We start from the raw sequence: 19,163 nt of genomic DNA, 5'->3' as shown, positions 1-19,163 counted from the left end.
CAGCCTTGGTCACATGCTGAGGTCACTTTGCGTTTTAGCAGATGCAGTGGACACGCAATGTAACCTCAGCATGTGATCACGGCTGAAGCCTTATGAATGCGTCAAGAACGCATCATAAAACGGAACGCAACGCATCATTTGAACGCGACCTAATGGTTTACATTTCTCTTTTTGTCTTCTGTTTTGACAGTGATAACATCCAAAAGGAATGATTAGATTAATTCCAGTTCTTCTTATTCAGAATATTGTGGGAATGTTCTGCTACATTTCATTGTCTGTTCTTTCCATCAATCCCCCGGTTACATCCCCTCCGCAGACTCAGAAGCCGTGAACCCCCAGACCCCCAGACCCCGTACTGCTAAATACTTTGGGGGGCATTATCTTTTTTAATGGTTTTTGTGTGTGAGGTTGTGCAGGTTTTTTTTGGTCTGAGTTTTGCGCCATATTTCCTAAGACATGGCAAGGTGCGGGGTAAATGTGACTGTGCGGTATCATTCTCTGCACTCATTGACGTAAGAACATTAGGTTTAACCCCTTCCCACCCAACACCACACATGCACGGGTAATTAGTGCTCCATGTCACACAAGTACAGCGCTGTCAGTTTTCATTTTTGAAAATGCTGAGTTTTTCAAAAATGTTTCCCAATTTACTTTTTTTTTTTATAAATATGCATAACACATCAACAAAAATTAACCACTAACCTGAAATATCCCGGGGCAGATGTATTATCGTACCTGCGCCATAAAATGTCGGGAACTCACTTTTTTGGGGCGCATTATTGTTGTGGATCATTTATAATGAGTTGGCACCAGAAAGAATAGTTGTTTCCGACTATCCCGACTCGTCCGTCTTTTTTGGGTGCAAGTAGGCGTGGACTTTATTTTCCACATCATCCGCCAAATTTATGTGGAGTTTGTCGGCATTTTTAAGTGAAAATTTTGTCGCTAAACAGACCAGGAAAAAAATGGTCTGTAAACAAAAAAAGGCGCAGTCCATGTAAGTTTTGGCGCACATCTCATTTGTGTCGGCATTTTTATGGCGCCCCACTGATTAGTTCCGTCTGCGCATTAATTATTTACAGCCGGGCGCTACTTTAATACATCGTAGTCTGATCTCAGATGCCGACAGTCGCGATTGCGACAGGTTGGAATTTGGCGCATCGGCGCCGGCTTTGATGTGGTAAAAATCAAACTAAGTGCGGGATTTAACTTTTATATTGTATGCCCCACAAAAAAGAAGGTGAACTCTGTCGGACCTGAGCGGGGAAGGGACACATAATTTCAGGTGCACAATCTTGGTGAACCATGGCACAGTGCGTTATATACAGACAATGCACTTTCAGTGAACTCTGGTGACCCTGTAAGTAAATGGGCTGGAGTAGCAACCTACCATGGGATCTGCCTAATTAGGTAGGTTTCCTTTAACCTTTTAGTGCTCAGCGACGGATAAATCCATCACTGAGCTCTGGTGATTAATGCTCAGCGGCGGATTTATCCATTGCTGAGCTGATGACGGTGTCAGCTGTACCTAACAGTGGGCAGCCCAGTGTAACATCTGCGGCTGCAAGCTCCAATTGCAGGTGCTTAACCTGTTAAATGCTCCGGTCAGCATTTAAACCATCTTCCAGGGGCCTCTCCCCCACGAATGGCCCCCTTCTGCGGGAGGCATCAATCTATGCAATGGCAGCCCTGATGTCCGATCAGGACCCCAGGGCTGTCCTCAGACAGTGCCTATAAGATCCCGTAAACTGTAAATTTCTTTTCCAAAAAAACTTTCATTTACACATCCTGGTCCTTTTTATATATATTTTTTTTTCTGAAAAATTAAGCACAGTTTGGTGCTTAATAGTGGAGGAAAAGTGCAATTCATTTTGGGATTGAAATGTCTCAGTCACAAGATAAATCAGGTTTAGGCACCAACATACTGTACATCTGCATATACAAGATGAATGTGTTGCAGAGCTTTATACTTTTGCAACATACAAATTGTAGATGTTGCAAAAATGTTGCAATATCATGTGCAGAACCGGATATGCGTCTGAAAAAAACAGGAATTCACACCAAAACATCTCCGTCATAAAACGATAAGGCCCCCCCCATTGCATCAGCAGAGACATGATAACTATCACCCCGTGTGTACATGGCCCCGTCCTACAGGTGCAGGAGCCTCTCATCCTCTTACCTCAGCAGCTTCCGGACAAACTGGACCAAAGAGAGCGGTGATGTTGTATTCCTCGACCTGGCGGATGAAGGCGGAGAGAGAATTCTTGGGGTTGCAGCCACAGTCGGCGTAGACAAACTCCAGCGTCCGGTTACCCAGGAAGTCCATGTCCATCTCCATGTTAATCCTCTCGATAGCCAATTGCATGGCCGATCCGAGGCGCTGGACACTAAATGGGTAGGACTTGTCCCAGGGAGCCTGGAGCCCAAGGACTATCTTGGAAGACCGTGGCCCTTGAGTGGCGTTAATACTGGAGATGAAATGGGGCTCTGAAAGAAAAAGTTGCAGTAAAAAGGTAACACAGGAAAGAAGCCACATTGTCCGGACCGAGGAGACGCGAGGCGGACAACACAGAGGTCCTGGGAAGACTCAGCCACCCACGTCCCCTGCTGCTACTTATACCTTGCACAGCCCGACTGTGACTCCCCGGAGACTTCTACATCTCTCCTATTAGACAATCCTAATGAGAAGAAATCCACAATCTCCAGCCGCACTCTCCCCGGCCATTAATACTTTAACCATTCAGTCACTGCAGCTCCAAGACACAGTTCGAAGAATAACCCAATATTACATCTAAGCGAGACGTCCTCACCAGATTCTCAGAATTAGAGTCAAACCTGCACAGGGAAAACCTCAAATGCGTAAATCCCCAAGAAATAATATTCCTATGTATTTTTCTTAATTCATTAGGATGCAGTATTATAGTAGTTATATTCTTGTACATAGGGGGTAGTATTATAGTAGTTATATTCTTATAAATAGGGGGCAGTATTATAGTAGTTATATTCTTGTACATAGGGAGCAGTATCATAGTAGTTCTATTCTTGTACATAGGGGGCAGTATTATAGTAGTTATATTCTTGTACATAGGGGTCAGTATTATAGTAGTTATATTCTTGTACATAGGGGTCAGTATTATAGTAGTTATATTCCTGTACATAGGGGTCAGTATTATAGTAGTTATATTCCTGTACATAGGGGTCAGTATTATAGTAGTTATATTCTTGTACATAGGGGGCAGTATTATAGTAGTTATATTCTTGTACATAGGGGGCAGTATTATAGTAGTTATATTCTTGTACATAGGGGGCAGTATTATAGTAGTTATATTCTTGTACATAGGGGTCAGTATTATAGTAGTTATATTCTTGTACATAGGGGGCAGTATTATAGTAGTTATATTCTTGTACATAGGGGGCAGTATTATAGTAGTTATATTCTTATACATAGGGGGCAGTATTATAGTACAGTAGTTATATTCTTGTACATAGGGAGCAGTATTATAGTAGTTATATTCTTGTACATAGGGGGCAGTATTATAGTAGTTATATTCTTGTACATAGGGGGCAGTATTATAGTAGTTATATTCTTGTACATAGGGGGCAGTATTATAGTAGTTATATTCTTGTACATAGGGGGCAGTATTATAGTAGTTATATTCTTGTACATAGGGGGCAGTATTATAGTAGTTATATTCTTATACATAGGGGGCAGTATTATAGTAGTTATATTCTTGTACATAAGAAGCAGTATTATAGTAGTTATGAGAAAAAGAAAAAAAGAGAGAAAAAAGCCGGGACACCGGCACATATGTGGAAAAATCCAAGGGTAAGCGGCCAGGTAAAATAAAGTAGGAGTTTATTAGAAAAACATATTAAAAGACATGTGCTTCATGGCATGTAGAAGCATGGACACAGCAAAGGCAGTATAACACGGAGAGAAAAAAAAAGGGGGGGAAGGAGAGGGGAAGCAAGGGTAACGCGTTTCGGACTATTGGGGGAAATCTCAGTCCTTAGTCATACCTAGTTTTGCTTAGACGTCCTCACCTAAGTTAAGTAGTGTTTACTCATGTGTGTGTGAGTAGATTTCCGGCATGAAGAATACACGCCTACACAAAGGTGGGGGGGAAAAAGGAGTAAAACCGTGGGGATCGGCTAGAGAAAGGAAACAAAAACATATTTTGGATGATAAGACAGGATAATTTAGTAGAAATATAGTAGGTCCTGTCTATAGTTTAAACCTTTTGGATATCGAGTGTCAAGGTTTAAAATCCAATAAGCTTCTTTGGAGAGAAGCAATTTTTTCCAATCGCCTCCTCTGGGCGGACGTGTGACCTGTTCTATCGCGAACGGGACTTTGCCGTGCACCTGGCCTTGGATCTGCACCACGAATAACCACAATCTACGAAGGGTGAGCTGTTACCAAATTTTTCTTTCTTTTTTTGTACATGATTGTTATCGGTACTGGTTTCACGTGCTCCCCACCAAGTCAAGCCCTCAGTTTCCACAGGACTGTATTGGACAACTGCATAATATTACTAAGTTCAAGGGCGTCGACATTGTTGCATCCCATGGACTACATAGGACTTCCGTAAAGTCCACTTGGCCAGTTAATGTGGAACGTATATGTTTACACATGTTTACATAAACAAATCCTAAGAAGATCCTTTTTTCTTTCTTCTTTTGTGTACTTTTTAATATTCCATTGGGTAAGACAGGCCACATCATGGACACGGCAGGCAGCAGCGGTACGGCTACACCGTTGTTACCTCCTCTGGACAATCCTATACGCTTAAATAAAGCCCTTGCACTTTTTTCCCAAACTGATCCCAGTCAGGACTCTGAATTTATGATGCGCAACCTCCTATGTAAATTAGAGGATTGCTCCACAAACCAACTAAGATTGTGGTGGGATTGTACCACTTTACAAAACTATATTGCTAAAGACATGATACCTCGCGGACTCCGCATCAAAAAATTTCCCTCCACTATTCAGAAGGAGGAATTCGAAGTCCAGTGGAACAAAATTCTATCCAATTGCTCTTTACAACTCATGTCGCTAATAATACAGAATGAACAAGAACAGCTCAAAAGCCTACAAGAGGAAATCGATTCATTACAAAGTCAATTACAACCTTTTGTTACATTTGAATATTATATTACGGCACATCAGAAGTTGGAGGAAAAATTAAACATCTTGGAAACTCAAATTACCAGCACCAAAAGGGACAAATTCAACAGAGACCTAGAAGACTATTCTTCCAATCAAGTATACCTCAAACCAGGACAATCAAGATACAAATCTATCCTTAGACGCAAACCCAGAAATAAAAAACCAAAACCCAAAGTCACTTTTTCATCGTCTGAATTAGACTCGGAACCCGATACCGATACGTCTGATACCGAAAAAGATTCCACAACCAGTATGCCCCAAAAAAACGACAAGGGTACTGGGAAAAAACCCTTAAAAAACCCAGAAGGTCGGGCAGGAAACATTCCAAAGGACACTCAGTCCAGAAATTATACCACACGCCAGACCAAAAAATAAGTTTTCCTTCTGCCCTATCCAGCGACTTACTCGAGAAAGATGGCCCCAGGAAGCAAATTCACATGAATTCTCAATCATCGCAAGACATTCCAACTACTCATGGCACAACTAACACTAGTGTCATCAATATGTCAGCTTGTATTCTCTCCCAGAGTCAACTCAGATTACTAAATAAGGGGTTGTCCTTTGCACCAACAAACAATATGAACCTTTATAGAACCATCAAGGATGTCAACAAATTCATGCGACTCTTAACAGTAAAGAAACATTTTTTCACCCCTGATGAAAACAGCACAAGAACCGTTGCCCATCAATCGTTTTCACCCACAAACACCAAGGGCAAAGAAAAGTTTAACCCTAAAAATACCTTCCAGGATAATACTACCCTGATGAATTTACTCGAACTGGACACGGCCACGGATAATCCTGTACCTATCCTTGACACTTCACATCTTGTCAATACCACCAACACCTCCTTTTATCCAATCAAAAGTAGAACAACGGAAATGGATTTGTTTCAGGAGGTCGTAGAAGAGGAACTGAAAAACTTATCTGTCAAATCTTCATCAACCTTGTTACCCTCCAATCTCACTACACAGGAACGCAAAGCTTTACAACAATTAAGCAATAATCCATATATCTATATACGTCCTTCCGATAAAGGAGGTTCTGTAGTAGTTCTAGATAGGAACCTGTATCTTCAGGAGGTCGAAAAGCTGCTAAATGACACTGATGTGTACCAACAATTAACTCAAGATCCCACTCCAACCATCACAAAGAATTTACAATCTTTATTACAAGAAGGCTTCTCCTTAAAAATTTTTGATGAGAAAACAAGTGAATTTTTACTCCCGAAGGATCCTATTATTCCCTCATTCTATGCCCTACCTAAGACGCACAAGCCTGACTTTCCACCCCCACTCAGACCCATTGTATCCAGTATGGGGTCATTAACCGAAAAATTGGGTGCCTGGCTCGATAGACTTTTACAGCCGCTGGTTTTTCGCCTGCCAGGATTTCTACAAGACTCTAAAACAGTCCTGTCAATCATGAATGACTTCGATTGGTCCCCTTCTTCAAACTGGCTGTCATGTGATGTTTCCGCCCTCTACACCTCTATCCCACATAATCTTGCCAACCAAGCCCTTGAATACCATTTAAGAAAATATAGTAATTATGACCTCACCTTACAGAATTATATGATTTCTGTTTTATCTTTCTTACTATCCAATAATTACTTTATGTTTAACACCAGGTTCTACCTCCAAAAGTTGGGTTGCCCAATGGGTGCTAGTTTTTCACCTTCGCTTGCCAACCTCTATATGGCCCATTGGGAGGAACATCACCTATTTTCTTCTCACAATCCCTTCTCGGATTGTATCTCATGGTATGGCAGATACATTGATGACTGTCTCCTGGTCTGGACTTCGGACCAGGAGACAGTCATCAACTTTATCCAGTATATCAATAATAACCCCTACAATCTTAAATTTACTTATGAGTTTGGAGGCAACCAAATTTCTTTTTTGGATGTTTCTCTAGTGGGAGACAACTCAACGGGTAAAGTGCAAACTGCACTTTTTCGCAAAAAAACGTCAGGCAACACTCTCTTGCATTCTAAAAGCTGCCATGCTCCACACACAATTAAAAATTTGCCCATAGGTGAATATGTCCGGGCCAAAAGAGCCTGCTCCACCGGGTCCCAATACAGAACAGAATGCCACACCATAACCCAAAGACTCCTACATAGGGGTTATTCCAAAAAGTTATGCAAACGGGCCATGTACATAGTGAGTAGGAAAACACGGTCAGACTACCTACAAACCACCACCAACACCACATCAGATAGACCCCAACTTACATTTAGCTCTGAGTTTAGCACACAGTTCTACGCCATTACTGACATCATAAAAAGACACTTACCTCTTCTCCAACATGAACCCACACTTGCTAAAATTTTGGATAAAGGTGTCTCCTTCGTGTCTACTAAAGCTAAAAATTTGGGGGACATTCTTTCCCCTAATACTTTTTCCAACTCCTCACATAAAAACAAGAACACATGGCTCCAAACCACTGGCAGTTTTTGTTGTGGTGGGACACGCTGCAATATCTGTAGATATATGCACAAAACTACATGCTTCTCCTCATATAGTACTAATAATTCCTATAACATCAAAACTTATATGAACTGTGAATCTACTCACCTAGTTTATCTCATACAATGTACAAAATGTACACTTCAATACATAGGATGTACTATGAGGAAGCTTAAAGACCGCATTAGTGAGCATGTCACCGCAGCGAACCCCAAAACTATTTCCAGCACACGGAATTCCTCGGGAGTCTCCAGACACTTTAAGGAACTCCATGCTGGCAGTACCACCACAATGCAGGTTGTCGCGATAGAACAGGTCACACGTCCGCCCAGAGGAGGCGATTGGAAAAAATTGCTTCTCTCCAAAGAAGCTTATTGGATTTTAAACCTTGACACTCGATATCCAAAAGGTTTAAACTATAGACAGGACCTACTATATTTCTACTAAATTATCCTGTCTTATCATCCAAAATATGTTTTTGTTTCCTTTCTCTAGCCGATCCCCACGGTTTTACTCCTTTTTCCCCCCCACCTTTGTGTAGGCGTGTATTCTTCATGCCGGAAATCTACTCACACACACATGAGTAAACACTACTTAACTTAGGTGAGGACGTCTAAGCAAAACTAGGTATGACTAAGGACTGAGATTTCCCCCAATAGTCCGAAACGCGTTACCCTTGCTACCCCCCCCTTCCCCCCCTTTTTTTTTTCTCTCCGTGTTATACTGCCTTTGCTGTGTCCATGCTTCTACATGCCATGAAGCACATGTCTTTTAATATGTTTTTCTAATAAACTCCTACTTTATTTTACCTGGCCGCTTACCCTTGGATTTTTCCACATATGTGCCGGTGTCCCGGCTTTTTTCTCTCTTTTTTTCTTTTTCTCATTTACTCATCACTGAATGTTACCGGATCAGTGAACGGGACTTTGCCGTGCACCTGGCCTTGGATCTGCACCACGAATAACCACAATCTACGAAGGGTGAGCTGTTACCAAATTTTTCTTTCTTTTTTTGTACATTATAGTAGTTATATTCTTGTACATAGGGGGCAGTATTATAGTAGTTATATTCTTGTACATAGGGGGCAGTATTATGGCAGTTATATTCTTGTACATAGGGGGCAGTATTATAGTAGTTATATTCTTGTACATAGGGGGCAGTATTATAGTAGTTATATTCTTGTACATAGGGGGCAGTATTATAGTAGTTATATTCTTATACATAGGGGGCAGTATTATAGTAGTTATATTCTTGTACATAGGGAGCAGTATTATAGTAGTTATATTCTTGTACATAGGGGGCAGTATTATAGTAGTTATATTCTTGTACATAGGGGGCAGTATTATGGCAGTTATATTCTTGTACATAGGGGGCAGTATTATAGTAGTTATATTCCTGTACATAGGGGGCAGTATTATAGTAGTTATATTCTTGTACATAGGGGGCAGTATTATAGTAGTTATAGTCTTGTACATAGGGGGCAGTATTATATTAGTTATATTCTTGCACATAGGGGTAAGTATTATAGTTGTTATATTGTTGTACATAGGGCACAGTATTATGGCAGTTATATTCTTGTACATAGGGTGCAGTATTATAGTAGTTATATTCTTGTACATAGAGTGCAGTATTATAGTAGTTATATTCTTGTACATAGGGGCAGTATTATAGTAGTTATATTCTTGTACATAGGGGGCAGTATTATAGTAGTTATAGTCTTGTACAGAGGGGCAGTATTATAATAGTTATATTCTTGTACATAGGGGGCAGTATTATAGTAGTTATAGTCTTGTACATAGGGGCAGTATTATAGTAGTTATATTTTTGTACATAGGGGGCAGTATTATAGTAGTTATATTCCTGTACATAGGGGGCAGTATTATAGTAGTTATATTCTTGTACATAGGGGGCAGTATTATAGTAGTTATATTCTTGTACATAGGGGGCAGTATTATAGTAGTTATATTCTTGTACATAGGGGGCAGTATTATAGTAGTTATATTCTTGTACATAGGAGGCAGTATTATAGTAGTTATATTCCAGTACATAGGGGGCAGTATTATAGTAGTTATAATCTTATCATAGGGGGCAGTGTTATGCATTATGTAAAGGAATATAACATATATTATGCCTTGTATCATCTTGTACAATTACGTAGAAATCTTGAGTTTAGGATATGTTCTTATTACTTATTGTAGTTATATTCTTGTACATAGGGGGCAGTATTATAGTGCTTATATTCTTGTACATAGGAGCAGTATTATAGTAGTTATAGTCTTGTACATAGGGGGCAGTATTATACTAGTTATATTCTTGCACATAGGGGGAAGTATTATAGTTATATTGTTGTACATAGGGCGCAGTATTATGGCAGTTATATTCTTGTACATAGGGTGCAGTATTATAGTAGTTATATTCTTGTACATAGGGGGCAGTATTATAGTAGTTATATTCTTGTACATAGGGGGCAGTATTATAGTAGTTATATTCTTGTACATAGGGGGCAGTATTATAGTAGTTATATTCTTGTACATAGGGGGCAGTATTATAGTAGTTATATTCTTGTACATAGGAGGCAGTATTATAGTAGTTATATTCCAGTACATAGTATTATAGTAGTTATATTCTTGTACATAGGGGGCAGTATTATAGTAGTTATATTCTTGTACATAGAATATAACTACTACAATACTGCTCCCTATGTACAAGAATATAACAACTATAATACTGCCCCCTATGTACAGGAATACCGTACTTTGACAAAGTGGCCCATAGATAATCGTGATCAACCCTGTCAAAGGCTTTAGCCTGGTCCAGACCTGCAACATATCTCCCACACCTCCGAGCTTTACATCTCTCAAACATCTCTCTTATGGAGATGACTGCTCCAGAGATGTTCCGCCCTTTTACTGTGCCGTACTGAGAGCCTGATAACAGTGCCGGGGACAAACAGACTAATCTAGAAAACAGAATTTTTGCCAGAATTTTCCTATCAACATTCAAGAGGGCGATCGGCCTCCAGTTCTTGATGTCACTAGGCTCTTTACCTTTGGACAGCAGAATAAGGGAGGACACTCATGGATGGAGGCATCAGGTGATTTTCTAGACAATTGGTAAATACATCCACAAGGATCGGGGCTAAGAGGTCTCTAAATGTCCTATAAAATTCACATGTTAACCCATCAGGACCTGGTGCCTTCTTCAGATGTAACTTATCAATGGCCTCTTTAACCTCCTCCTCTGTTATTCCTGCTGTTAAAGAAGAGAAATCCAAATCTCTAGTGTCAGGGCCTGGAGTTGCCTCCAAGAATTGGGCCACTTTCTCTTTATCCAAAACCTTTTTCTGAAATAACTCAGCATAGTAGGATCTCACCACCCCCAGGATACCCTCCCGAGATTCCTGCAAAACACCCTGGGAGTCAGTGAGACATGTGATCAATTTCTTGGCCACACGTTCCCGGCAACTTTCATACAAATCAGGGACGCCCAGAGTCCCGTAATCTCTCTCCATCACCAGGGACGTGTAGCGGCTGTACTGATACTGCTTTATTTCAGACTTCAGTCGGTCAATCTTTTGTTTGTCATCCCCACCCGCCGAATACAGTGACTCCAATTCTTTCCGCAGCGTGAGATACTGGCTGTACTTACTCTTACCCTTCTTCACCGACAGTCTCTTTAAGAGGGACTTGATCTCCTCCTTGACGTTCTCCCACCAGTCAGATATGTTGTCATAGAAGTCCTGTCTCTGGAGCTGGTCCTGAAAAAGAGTGGATGCAATTCTGGACATAGACATCATCCACGATGCTGGAATTAAGCCTCCATAACCCCCGTCCAATATCAGAGCGGTTAGTGGCTCCGAGGTGAAACAATAAGACAAGATGGTCAGAATATGGGACAACTCTCTCACTCATCCCACTTACATTCTCTGAGGGACTCACAAAAGCCATATCAATTCTGCTGTGTCTGTCAGCACAGGAGTATGTGTACTTAGGTGTCCTACCATCCAGGGTGAATACATCACATAGATTGGCCTGTGATACGATGTTCTGTAGTACTTTGGAGTCTCTGACCACTGCTCTGCCCGAGGACCTGTCACCCGATGTCATGTTAACATTAAAGTCGCCCGCCATTATCACAGGGATCGAGGTGAAAAGATATTGCTGCACCTCATTGAACAGCTGGATTCTCCCTGTCACTGTCTGTGGGCCATAGATGTTGATCAGCCGGAGCCGCCTACCATGGATGGTCACTTCTAGCACCAGGCACCTCCCCATAGCGACCTCCGTCAGCCTGTGCACCGTCACGTCTGTGGTGTTAAACAGTATGGCGACCCCGGCGTACGGCTCCACAGCCAGTGACCAGTAAGATGGCACCTATTATACAATGCCACTAGGAACCTTTTCATATAACTGTGAAGAAACGGCTGATATCCTGTCACAGCCCACAATCTCAACAGAATTTCTACATATTCAATCCAATGAGTTCAAAGTTAGAGACTTTGAACGAACATCGAAACAGGCCTTGAATTCCCAACTTCACTGTGCCACCCTATCAGAGTACTTGAAAGTCCAACGCATACCTAGAGGACTACGGGTCCCCCTCAGACCGACCTTCTTCAAAGATAATAAGGAATTCTGCTCGAAATTTGAACAGATCCTGAACAAGTGCTCCCTTGATTTAATGACCCTCACCGTTGAATTTCTACACAAGGAGATTGCTAACCTCCAAGAAAAAGTTTCCAGCATAGAAACTCAACTTCAGACAACAGTTCCTACTGAAGAATTTTCATCCTTACAGACCAAACTAAAGACATCCCTTGATACATTCAAGAAAGAACAGGAAACCAAAAAGCGCCAGAAGTTCTTCAGAGACGCAGACGATTACCTCAACGACAGGGTCTATAAATGGCAGGACAACTTTCAGTCATACAAATCTCGTCGACGAAGATACAGATCACCCGCCACCTCTTCAGCTTCGAGCCTGGAAGGGGAATACCAAGACCAGTCAACTTTTTCTTTTTTAGGTACAAATCGGGGACGCCCACCAAGAGGAAGACGAGGAGGAGCAAGAGACATCGCCCGAGATCAACCCCCAACGATGGCAACTCGATCCCAGGTAGGGACCCATCACTTCCAATTGACCAAATCCCAGGTAGGAACACCTCCTTGGTAGTCAACATTTCATCCACATCCCTAAGTCCAGCAGAACTCCTCCTACTTCAGAAAGGTCTGTCTTTCTGCCCCTCCTACAGATATGACACCTTTAATCTAGACATGGACCTCCAAAAATTCTATCGAAACATAAGACTCAAAGCACACTTCTCAGAGCCATCACCAATTGACACTCCCGCTACCTCCGCCAACCCAACATGCCCCATAAACATACGGAACCTAGGTCTCAGGAACAAAAGCACATTCATGCCCCCCAAGAACTCACATGCAGTTGAAACTTTTATATCACTCATCCAAAAAGACGTCACTAACTTCAGACGCAACATCAATAACAAACAGATACACGCACCACAAAATCTCTCAAGCAGCGACAGAACTGCCCTCTCCAATCTCATGTCTAACAAAAACATCATAATTAAACCCGCTGATAAAGGGGGTGCCATAGTGATACAAGACAAAGACAAATACATCAACGAGATATTGTCCCAATTAAATGATACTACCATCTACAACAAGCTAGACAGGAACCCTACCAGTAGAATTGCTACCGAAATACAAAGAGTCTTAGACAAATACACCAATCTGGGCATCATTAACTGGGACACACGTAGATTCCTTACCAAAACTAACCCTATTATCCCAGTCATCTACACATTGCCCAAGATCCACAAGAATCTTAACAATCCTCCTGGTCGCCCCATTGTTGCATCCACTGATTCGGTCCTCTCACCACTATCCATCCTATTAGAAAAAATCCTCACCCCACTGGTAAAAACCACCAAGTCTTTTCTTCTAGATACATCAGAATTCCTCCAACTCATCAAAGACATTCACAGACTACACCCCGATACCATCCTTGCCACGTTTGACGTCAATAGCCTTTACACATCCATCAGACATGACTTAGGCATAGCAGCTGTACAGAGATTACTCACTCTACATGAATACCAACAATCTGAAATAGACTTCATCATGGACCTTTTACATTTAGTACTCACCGAAAACTACTTTATGTTTCAAGACACCTTTTACATACAAAGACAGGGTACCGCCATGGGCTCAAATGTAGCCCCCCCCTACGCCAATACATACATGTCAGACTTCGAGGAATCCTACATCTATCCCAACCACATATTTTCAGAACATTGCCATATTTGGAAACGTTATATAGATGACATATTCTGTGTATGGGAGGGCACTGAAATTTCACTCCTAGAGTTCCTACACTACCTCAACTCCATCCGACCCGAACTATAATTTACCATCCACCACGATCCCAATAAGATACAATTCCTGGATACATTGGTCAACAAAAACAGCGATGGCACACTCTGGACTGACATATACACCAAACCCACCGATCGCAATAACCTGCTACATTTTACCAGCTATCACCCAAAATCCACCAAAACCTCACTACCCTTTTCCCAATTTAGTAGAGTTGAACGCATAGTCAGCAAACCGGAACTAGTCGATATACGCCTTAAAGAGATGGAAACCAGGTTTACTAACAGAGGTTATCCCACGAACACCCTAGACATCCATAGAACCCGACAACCACGCCCGCAACAAAATAAACCACCACGTATTCCCTTTGTACACTCATACCACCCCAGTGCATATAAGATCCACCAATCCATCAGAAAACACTGGTCCATCCTCAACAAAGGGCATCCATCCGTAGTTGAATTTCAACACCCGTTCTTACCATGCTTTAAGAGACCCCACAATCTAAGAGACAAACTTGTTAAAGCTGACCTGGGCACAATAACCAAAGTACCCCGACAAACTTTTTTACAGACCCCCAAAAAAGGCACTTTCCCATGCCGACACTGCACCCAATGTACCAACGTGCACAGAGGTGATTCATTCACACACCCACTGTCAGGCAAACGCTACCCGATAAGAGGATACTATACCTGTGACACAGACTACTGTATCTACCTCATCAAGTGCCCATGCGGCCTTGGCTATATAGGAGAGACAACACAGAAGATACGTGACAGGGTGTCCAAACACAAATCCACCATCCGTTTGAACAACATATTGCTTCCCATTCCAGCTCATTTCTCAGAGGCCAGACACTCAATTAACCAACTCACATTTCAGATTATCGATCGGATTGAGACACCAAGGAGAGGAGGGTATCGAGTTGCCCTTCTAAAAAAGCGTGAATCCTATTGGATTCACACATTACAAACTCTGCAACCAGATGGACTCAACCGGGACTATAGCATACAGAGTTTTTGTTGAATGCATAAACTATTGATATAACATCGTACCAACTTATTTCCCACAGAGACGATAAGACAAGGAAGATGGGACTACCTGCGCAGCACGTCCAAGGATGGGTAACAACCCTATCCCCCGTGTGCTACCTTTCCCTTTTTCCCCATGCCTTAATCTTCCTTCTCCCCATTCCATCCACCCTATATTCTATCTATATACCTGACTCTATTTTCTCTGCTCCGACAGCCAATACCCCTCTGTCATCAGTCTCCAAGTCATTATACTGTTTTCCTCTGTATGTTGATCAACCAGCCCCTCTTCTGCATCAACTAAACATATACTATACCTATATCCCTAGATACTTACCCATTCTTCAAATCGCGACCGCGATGTCTCCTCCTCCCGGTCCTCGCCCACTACGATCCGAACTTCTTGTGCGCATGCGCGCACATGCGTTCCAACAATGGAACGCATATACCATAACTTCCGGTCGGCAACCGGAAGTACTCCGGCCCGAAGCCGGAAGTTCCCTCCCACCTCCTCCACGGAGGCTTTTTAGAGATGCCGGCACCATGAGACACACAGCACCTCTTTCCCAGAGCGGCTACGACCGCAATTCCTGCTCCTCGGTGCTCCAGGGCTACATGCCACCACCTTGATCCCCATTTCTATAAGACAAACTGGTAAGCTGTTTTTCTCTTTTTCCTGACCAGGTTTAATATATGTACCCTGTGATTGGAGATCCCCAGCACATGTTTTCGCCTCTCACAAAGTAGTCCCTTCCATGGCAAGCCGAAGTCTATCTACCTTCCGCACGATTATACTACCTTGTTTAAAAAATTCTTTGGTGATCCTGTATTTTCTGTCATGATATTGTTATAATGATGTTATTCCACAATATAAATATTATGCTTACACACATGTGCTGAGAATATCAGAATGTTTTCTAAACAATTTTGTATATATGTATATATTTGTATATTTTGAAACCTTGTATCCACTATAATATGCACCTATTGTACCCACAGAGTCTGATGAAGGTCTAACACAGACCGAAACGTCACAATTGGAGTTTGTGTAAAAATAAATTCAAAGATTACTTAACAGTGTGACTGGAGTTGCATAATTTCTATACGATACGGGGTTGGGACCCTCTCCAGAGCACCTGAACCCTCCATTCCAGTGTGCAGCAGAAATCAGAATCTTACTTCCAGTAAGAAGGACCAGACCGCCACTCACGCTCAGCCTCACGGAGATGCCCTAAGGTGGTCAGACGGGTCTCCTGCAGGAAGATAACATCAGCGTCCAGATATCTCAGGTGGTCATACACGGCGTGTCTAGTCCTTCTTACTTTAATGCTGTTAACATTGCTAGAAGCAACTTTTACAGAGAACCCAGCCATCATAAGGAAACAGAAAGACAGAGCAGCGACCCCCATCATCATGAGTCAGAGTCTCCCTGTACACCACCAGTCTCCATATCTGACTCCTCAGCAGCCTCTACAGGAGGGGGCTTCTTTTTAGTTGGGGGGTCTCCTTTGTCCACCTCCCACTCATTATCAATGCGCTGTAACTCGCGCTCATAATCACCTTCTGACTCAGACAGAACATCATATCTGTTAGATAGGACCATGACCCCAGCATCACCACTGGACTTTTTCCTGGTTTTTGGACCTAAGTTGCAGACTTCCTCTGGTTTACGGGAGGATTTATCTTTTTTCTTTCTTTTGTTTTTTTTTACCTCCTCATATTCACCAGGAGCTACAGAGGTGGCTGCCTGAGGCTGCTCCTGAGTTACCACCCCCAAACTCCCCTGAGCACTATCCGACATCTGAGGTTCTGGCGCAGTATCACCTCAGCCCTGTACCTCCCGCCTGGTCAGTATTTGCCCTGACACCAAGGCCTCCTCCTCTAAGGCATCTGCCTCCTGGACCATTTCGTCATCAGAGAAGTCCCTGGCGATGTTATGCCAGGCCTCCGGGCAATCCTTGTGCGGGTGGCCCATCTCTCCACAGAGGTTACATTTCACCGTCCCACAGTTGGTACTAAGATGGCCGACCTCCCCACACAGATTACATTTTACCACTGTACATATATTGGCCACGTGTCCGATCTTACCGCACTTGAAGCACTTTCTTGGTTGCCCAGGATAGAAGCAGACGCCTTTCTCTCTCCCTATAAAGAAGCTGTTGGGGAGGTGCAGGGTGATATTATTGTACTGCCTCAGTTTTACCAGAACCTTCCACCCTCCAGTCCAGATGCCGTCGGCGTCTCTGTTCTTAGTGAGGTCTGACACCAGATCACAATGGCGCCTGAGCCACACCAAAATATCCTGAGGGGGAACAGACTCATTCCAAATGATCACATTGACCACAACGGTACCTGGTCTGGATATGGGGACAAACACAAACTTACTCCAGCCGTCCTTGTCCCTGAACCGGGGGAGTTTATCCCAGAACCTGTCCAGACTGGACATGAGCTTAAAGCTGACATCATAGCCCTATCTGTCTGGAAGGTTGATAACTGCCAGGATATCATCAGGCGTAAACCCCATCTGGCTGCACCACAGAGATCCCGCACCACAAACCTCCTATCTGGGAGATCTTCCTTGGTGCCCCTGTTTTTAAAGCGCACCACATTCCTCCTCTTAAACGCCTGCCCCGTGTAGTGTGCGCTAGAGGGAGGAAGGAGGGAGCGCCGCGGCTCCAGGCGTTTCTGGGGGGTTCCTGACGGGGCTCACTCTGGGTATTGGGGGGAGGGTCTGAACTAGTGGGACCTGACTCAACTGGGGGGCTCGATGTTATAGGGGGGAAGTCACAAACATCATTCTGCACAACCCCCTGCCCCCCATCCACCTCTATGTTATCCTCAGGTGGCTGCACATCCCATACAGATTGAGGGTCCCCTCTATCCCCCGACCCCTCAGGAACATCATGATGTCCACCAGTGTCTGCTCCAGCAGTAGAATGGTCGTGGGTCACCACATCACCCTGAAACATAGGTGCATGTCCACTGTCCTTCTGCGGTGTAGTGCCTCCTGGGACTTGTGGTGCCTGTGCCTGCTGCGGTGTACTGAGTCCTGGGACTTGTGGTGCGGGTGCATGCTCCTGCTGATGGACGGCTGCAGACCTTGGCAGCTGCTGTTTTCCCTTCTCGCCCTCATGAAACACAAAGCCTAGTGCTTGTAGTATGGGACGTGTTCCTCTCTCATCAGGGGACATGCTGGATACTGACGCAGCGTCAGAGGGTCTCGACATAGATGAAAAGTTCTGTCTCTCTGCTTGTCTGGCAAAACGTTCCTTGTTCCTATAGGACTCAGACAGCGGCCCCATCTTCTCCAGGACACAGTCCATCTCTCCCACCACCACCGCCAGCTCTTTGCTCAGTGAGTGCAGCTTAGAGTCATACAGGGTGCTACTCTCAGGGTGTGCAGTTTTTAGTGAATACATGCAGTCTATTTGCATCTGTAGCATCTGTTTGTGGTGACTTAGCTCCCCCATCCTCCTTACCAGTGCCGGGATCTCCTCCGCCAACTGCAGCTCAGGCGGTCTCCTTCACCTGCCGTGCTGGTCGCTGTAGTCCTCCAGGCTGAGTGCAACCACCTGTCTCCTTCACCTGCAGTGCTGGTCGCTGTAGTGCTCCAGGCTGTGTGCATCCAATGGTCTCCTTGTGTGTCACATCTCCAGGCTTGCTGCTTGCACCGGCCTTTGCAGGGACATTTTGTGGCTTCACAGCGGATCTGGTGCGGCCTGGAGCGGCCATGCTGGTCACCACATCCCTCTGCTGCAGGTTTTCTTGCAGGGTTTGCTTCTCTATGGATGTTCTCCTCTGTCTGGGTGCAGGAGTGGGGGGCTGTGCACCTGCTGCTGGTCTGACAATCTGCTTCACCACCTGTGCTGCTCCATGCTGGGCTGCTGAGGAACTTTCTTCTCTGCTTGCTGTACTCACTTTCTTTACTTCAACATTCTCCACATTACTGCAATTCAGTTGATTCTCTTGCTTACTGATAACTTTTGGATTTGCATCCATCTTTAGAATTGTTTGGGAGTTCACTCCCGGTGTAGGCCTGGAAGCCTGGGCCTTGCTTGGGGAATATCCCCACCAAGGGTGCCCCGCCCTG

General features: G+C 43.6%; 2 protein-coding genes across 11 annotated transcripts in view; one reads left to right on the top strand and one right to left on the bottom strand.

The window, feature by feature from the left end:
* LOC140105996 (guanylate cyclase 2G-like) overlaps window positions 1-8,130 on the bottom strand; it is a 57,728-nt gene extending 49,598 nt beyond the window's left edge. Inside the window, exons 1-2 of one of the 4 annotated variants that reach the window (XR_011850694.1) lie at window positions 4,024-4,292; window positions 2,183-2,490 (exon numbers count right to left, since the gene is read on the bottom strand). Coding sequence is in view for 3 of the 4 variants with exons in the window: in XM_072130141.1 (XP_071986242.1) it covers window positions 2,183-2,368 (186 nt within the window). In the remaining variant the exon portion in view is untranslated. Of the gene's footprint in view, window positions 1-2,182; window positions 2,491-4,023; window positions 4,293-7,752 lie in introns of those variants that run through there. The other 3 variants (XM_072130141.1, XM_072130139.1, XM_072130140.1) reach the window with 3 other exon arrangements.
* Window positions 4,142-16,148, top strand: LOC140105997 (uncharacterized). Of its 7 annotated transcripts, XR_011850696.1 has the most exons (5): window positions 4,142-8,271; window positions 8,560-8,624; window positions 12,668-12,759; window positions 15,115-15,166; window positions 15,758-16,148. XR_011850696.1 is itself a non-coding variant. In XM_072130143.1 (4 exons), exons 1-4 carry the CDS (start codon window positions 8,484-8,486, stop codon window positions 15,761-15,763), a joined length of 291 nt encoding a protein of 96 aa, XP_071986244.1. In that variant the 5' UTR covers window positions 8,094-8,483; the 3' UTR covers window positions 15,764-16,148. The 7 variants fall into 7 exon arrangements, 2 of the variants coding, with proteins under 2 accessions (XP_071986244.1, XP_071986243.1); XR_011850695.1 differs by having other exon boundaries at window positions 4,142-8,624; XM_072130143.1 differs by having other exon boundaries at window positions 8,094-8,624.
* The last annotated feature ends 3,015 nt before the right edge of the window (window positions 16,149-19,163 follow it).

The sequence above is a fragment of the Engystomops pustulosus genome, chromosome 11 (genome assembly GCF_040894005.1).
Source record: "Engystomops pustulosus chromosome 11, aEngPut4.maternal, whole genome shotgun sequence".
NCBI classification, from domain to species: domain Eukaryota; kingdom Metazoa; phylum Chordata; class Amphibia; order Anura; family Leptodactylidae; genus Engystomops; species Engystomops pustulosus.
The sequence above is the reverse complement of the archived record's forward strand: the minus strand, read 5'-3'. Positions and strand labels throughout refer to the sequence as shown.

Coding starts and splice junctions, on each gene's coding strand:
- LOC140105997 (XM_072130142.1), top strand. CDS start 12,028: ATGCCACTAGGAACCTTTTCATATAACTGTGAAGAAACGGCTGATATC.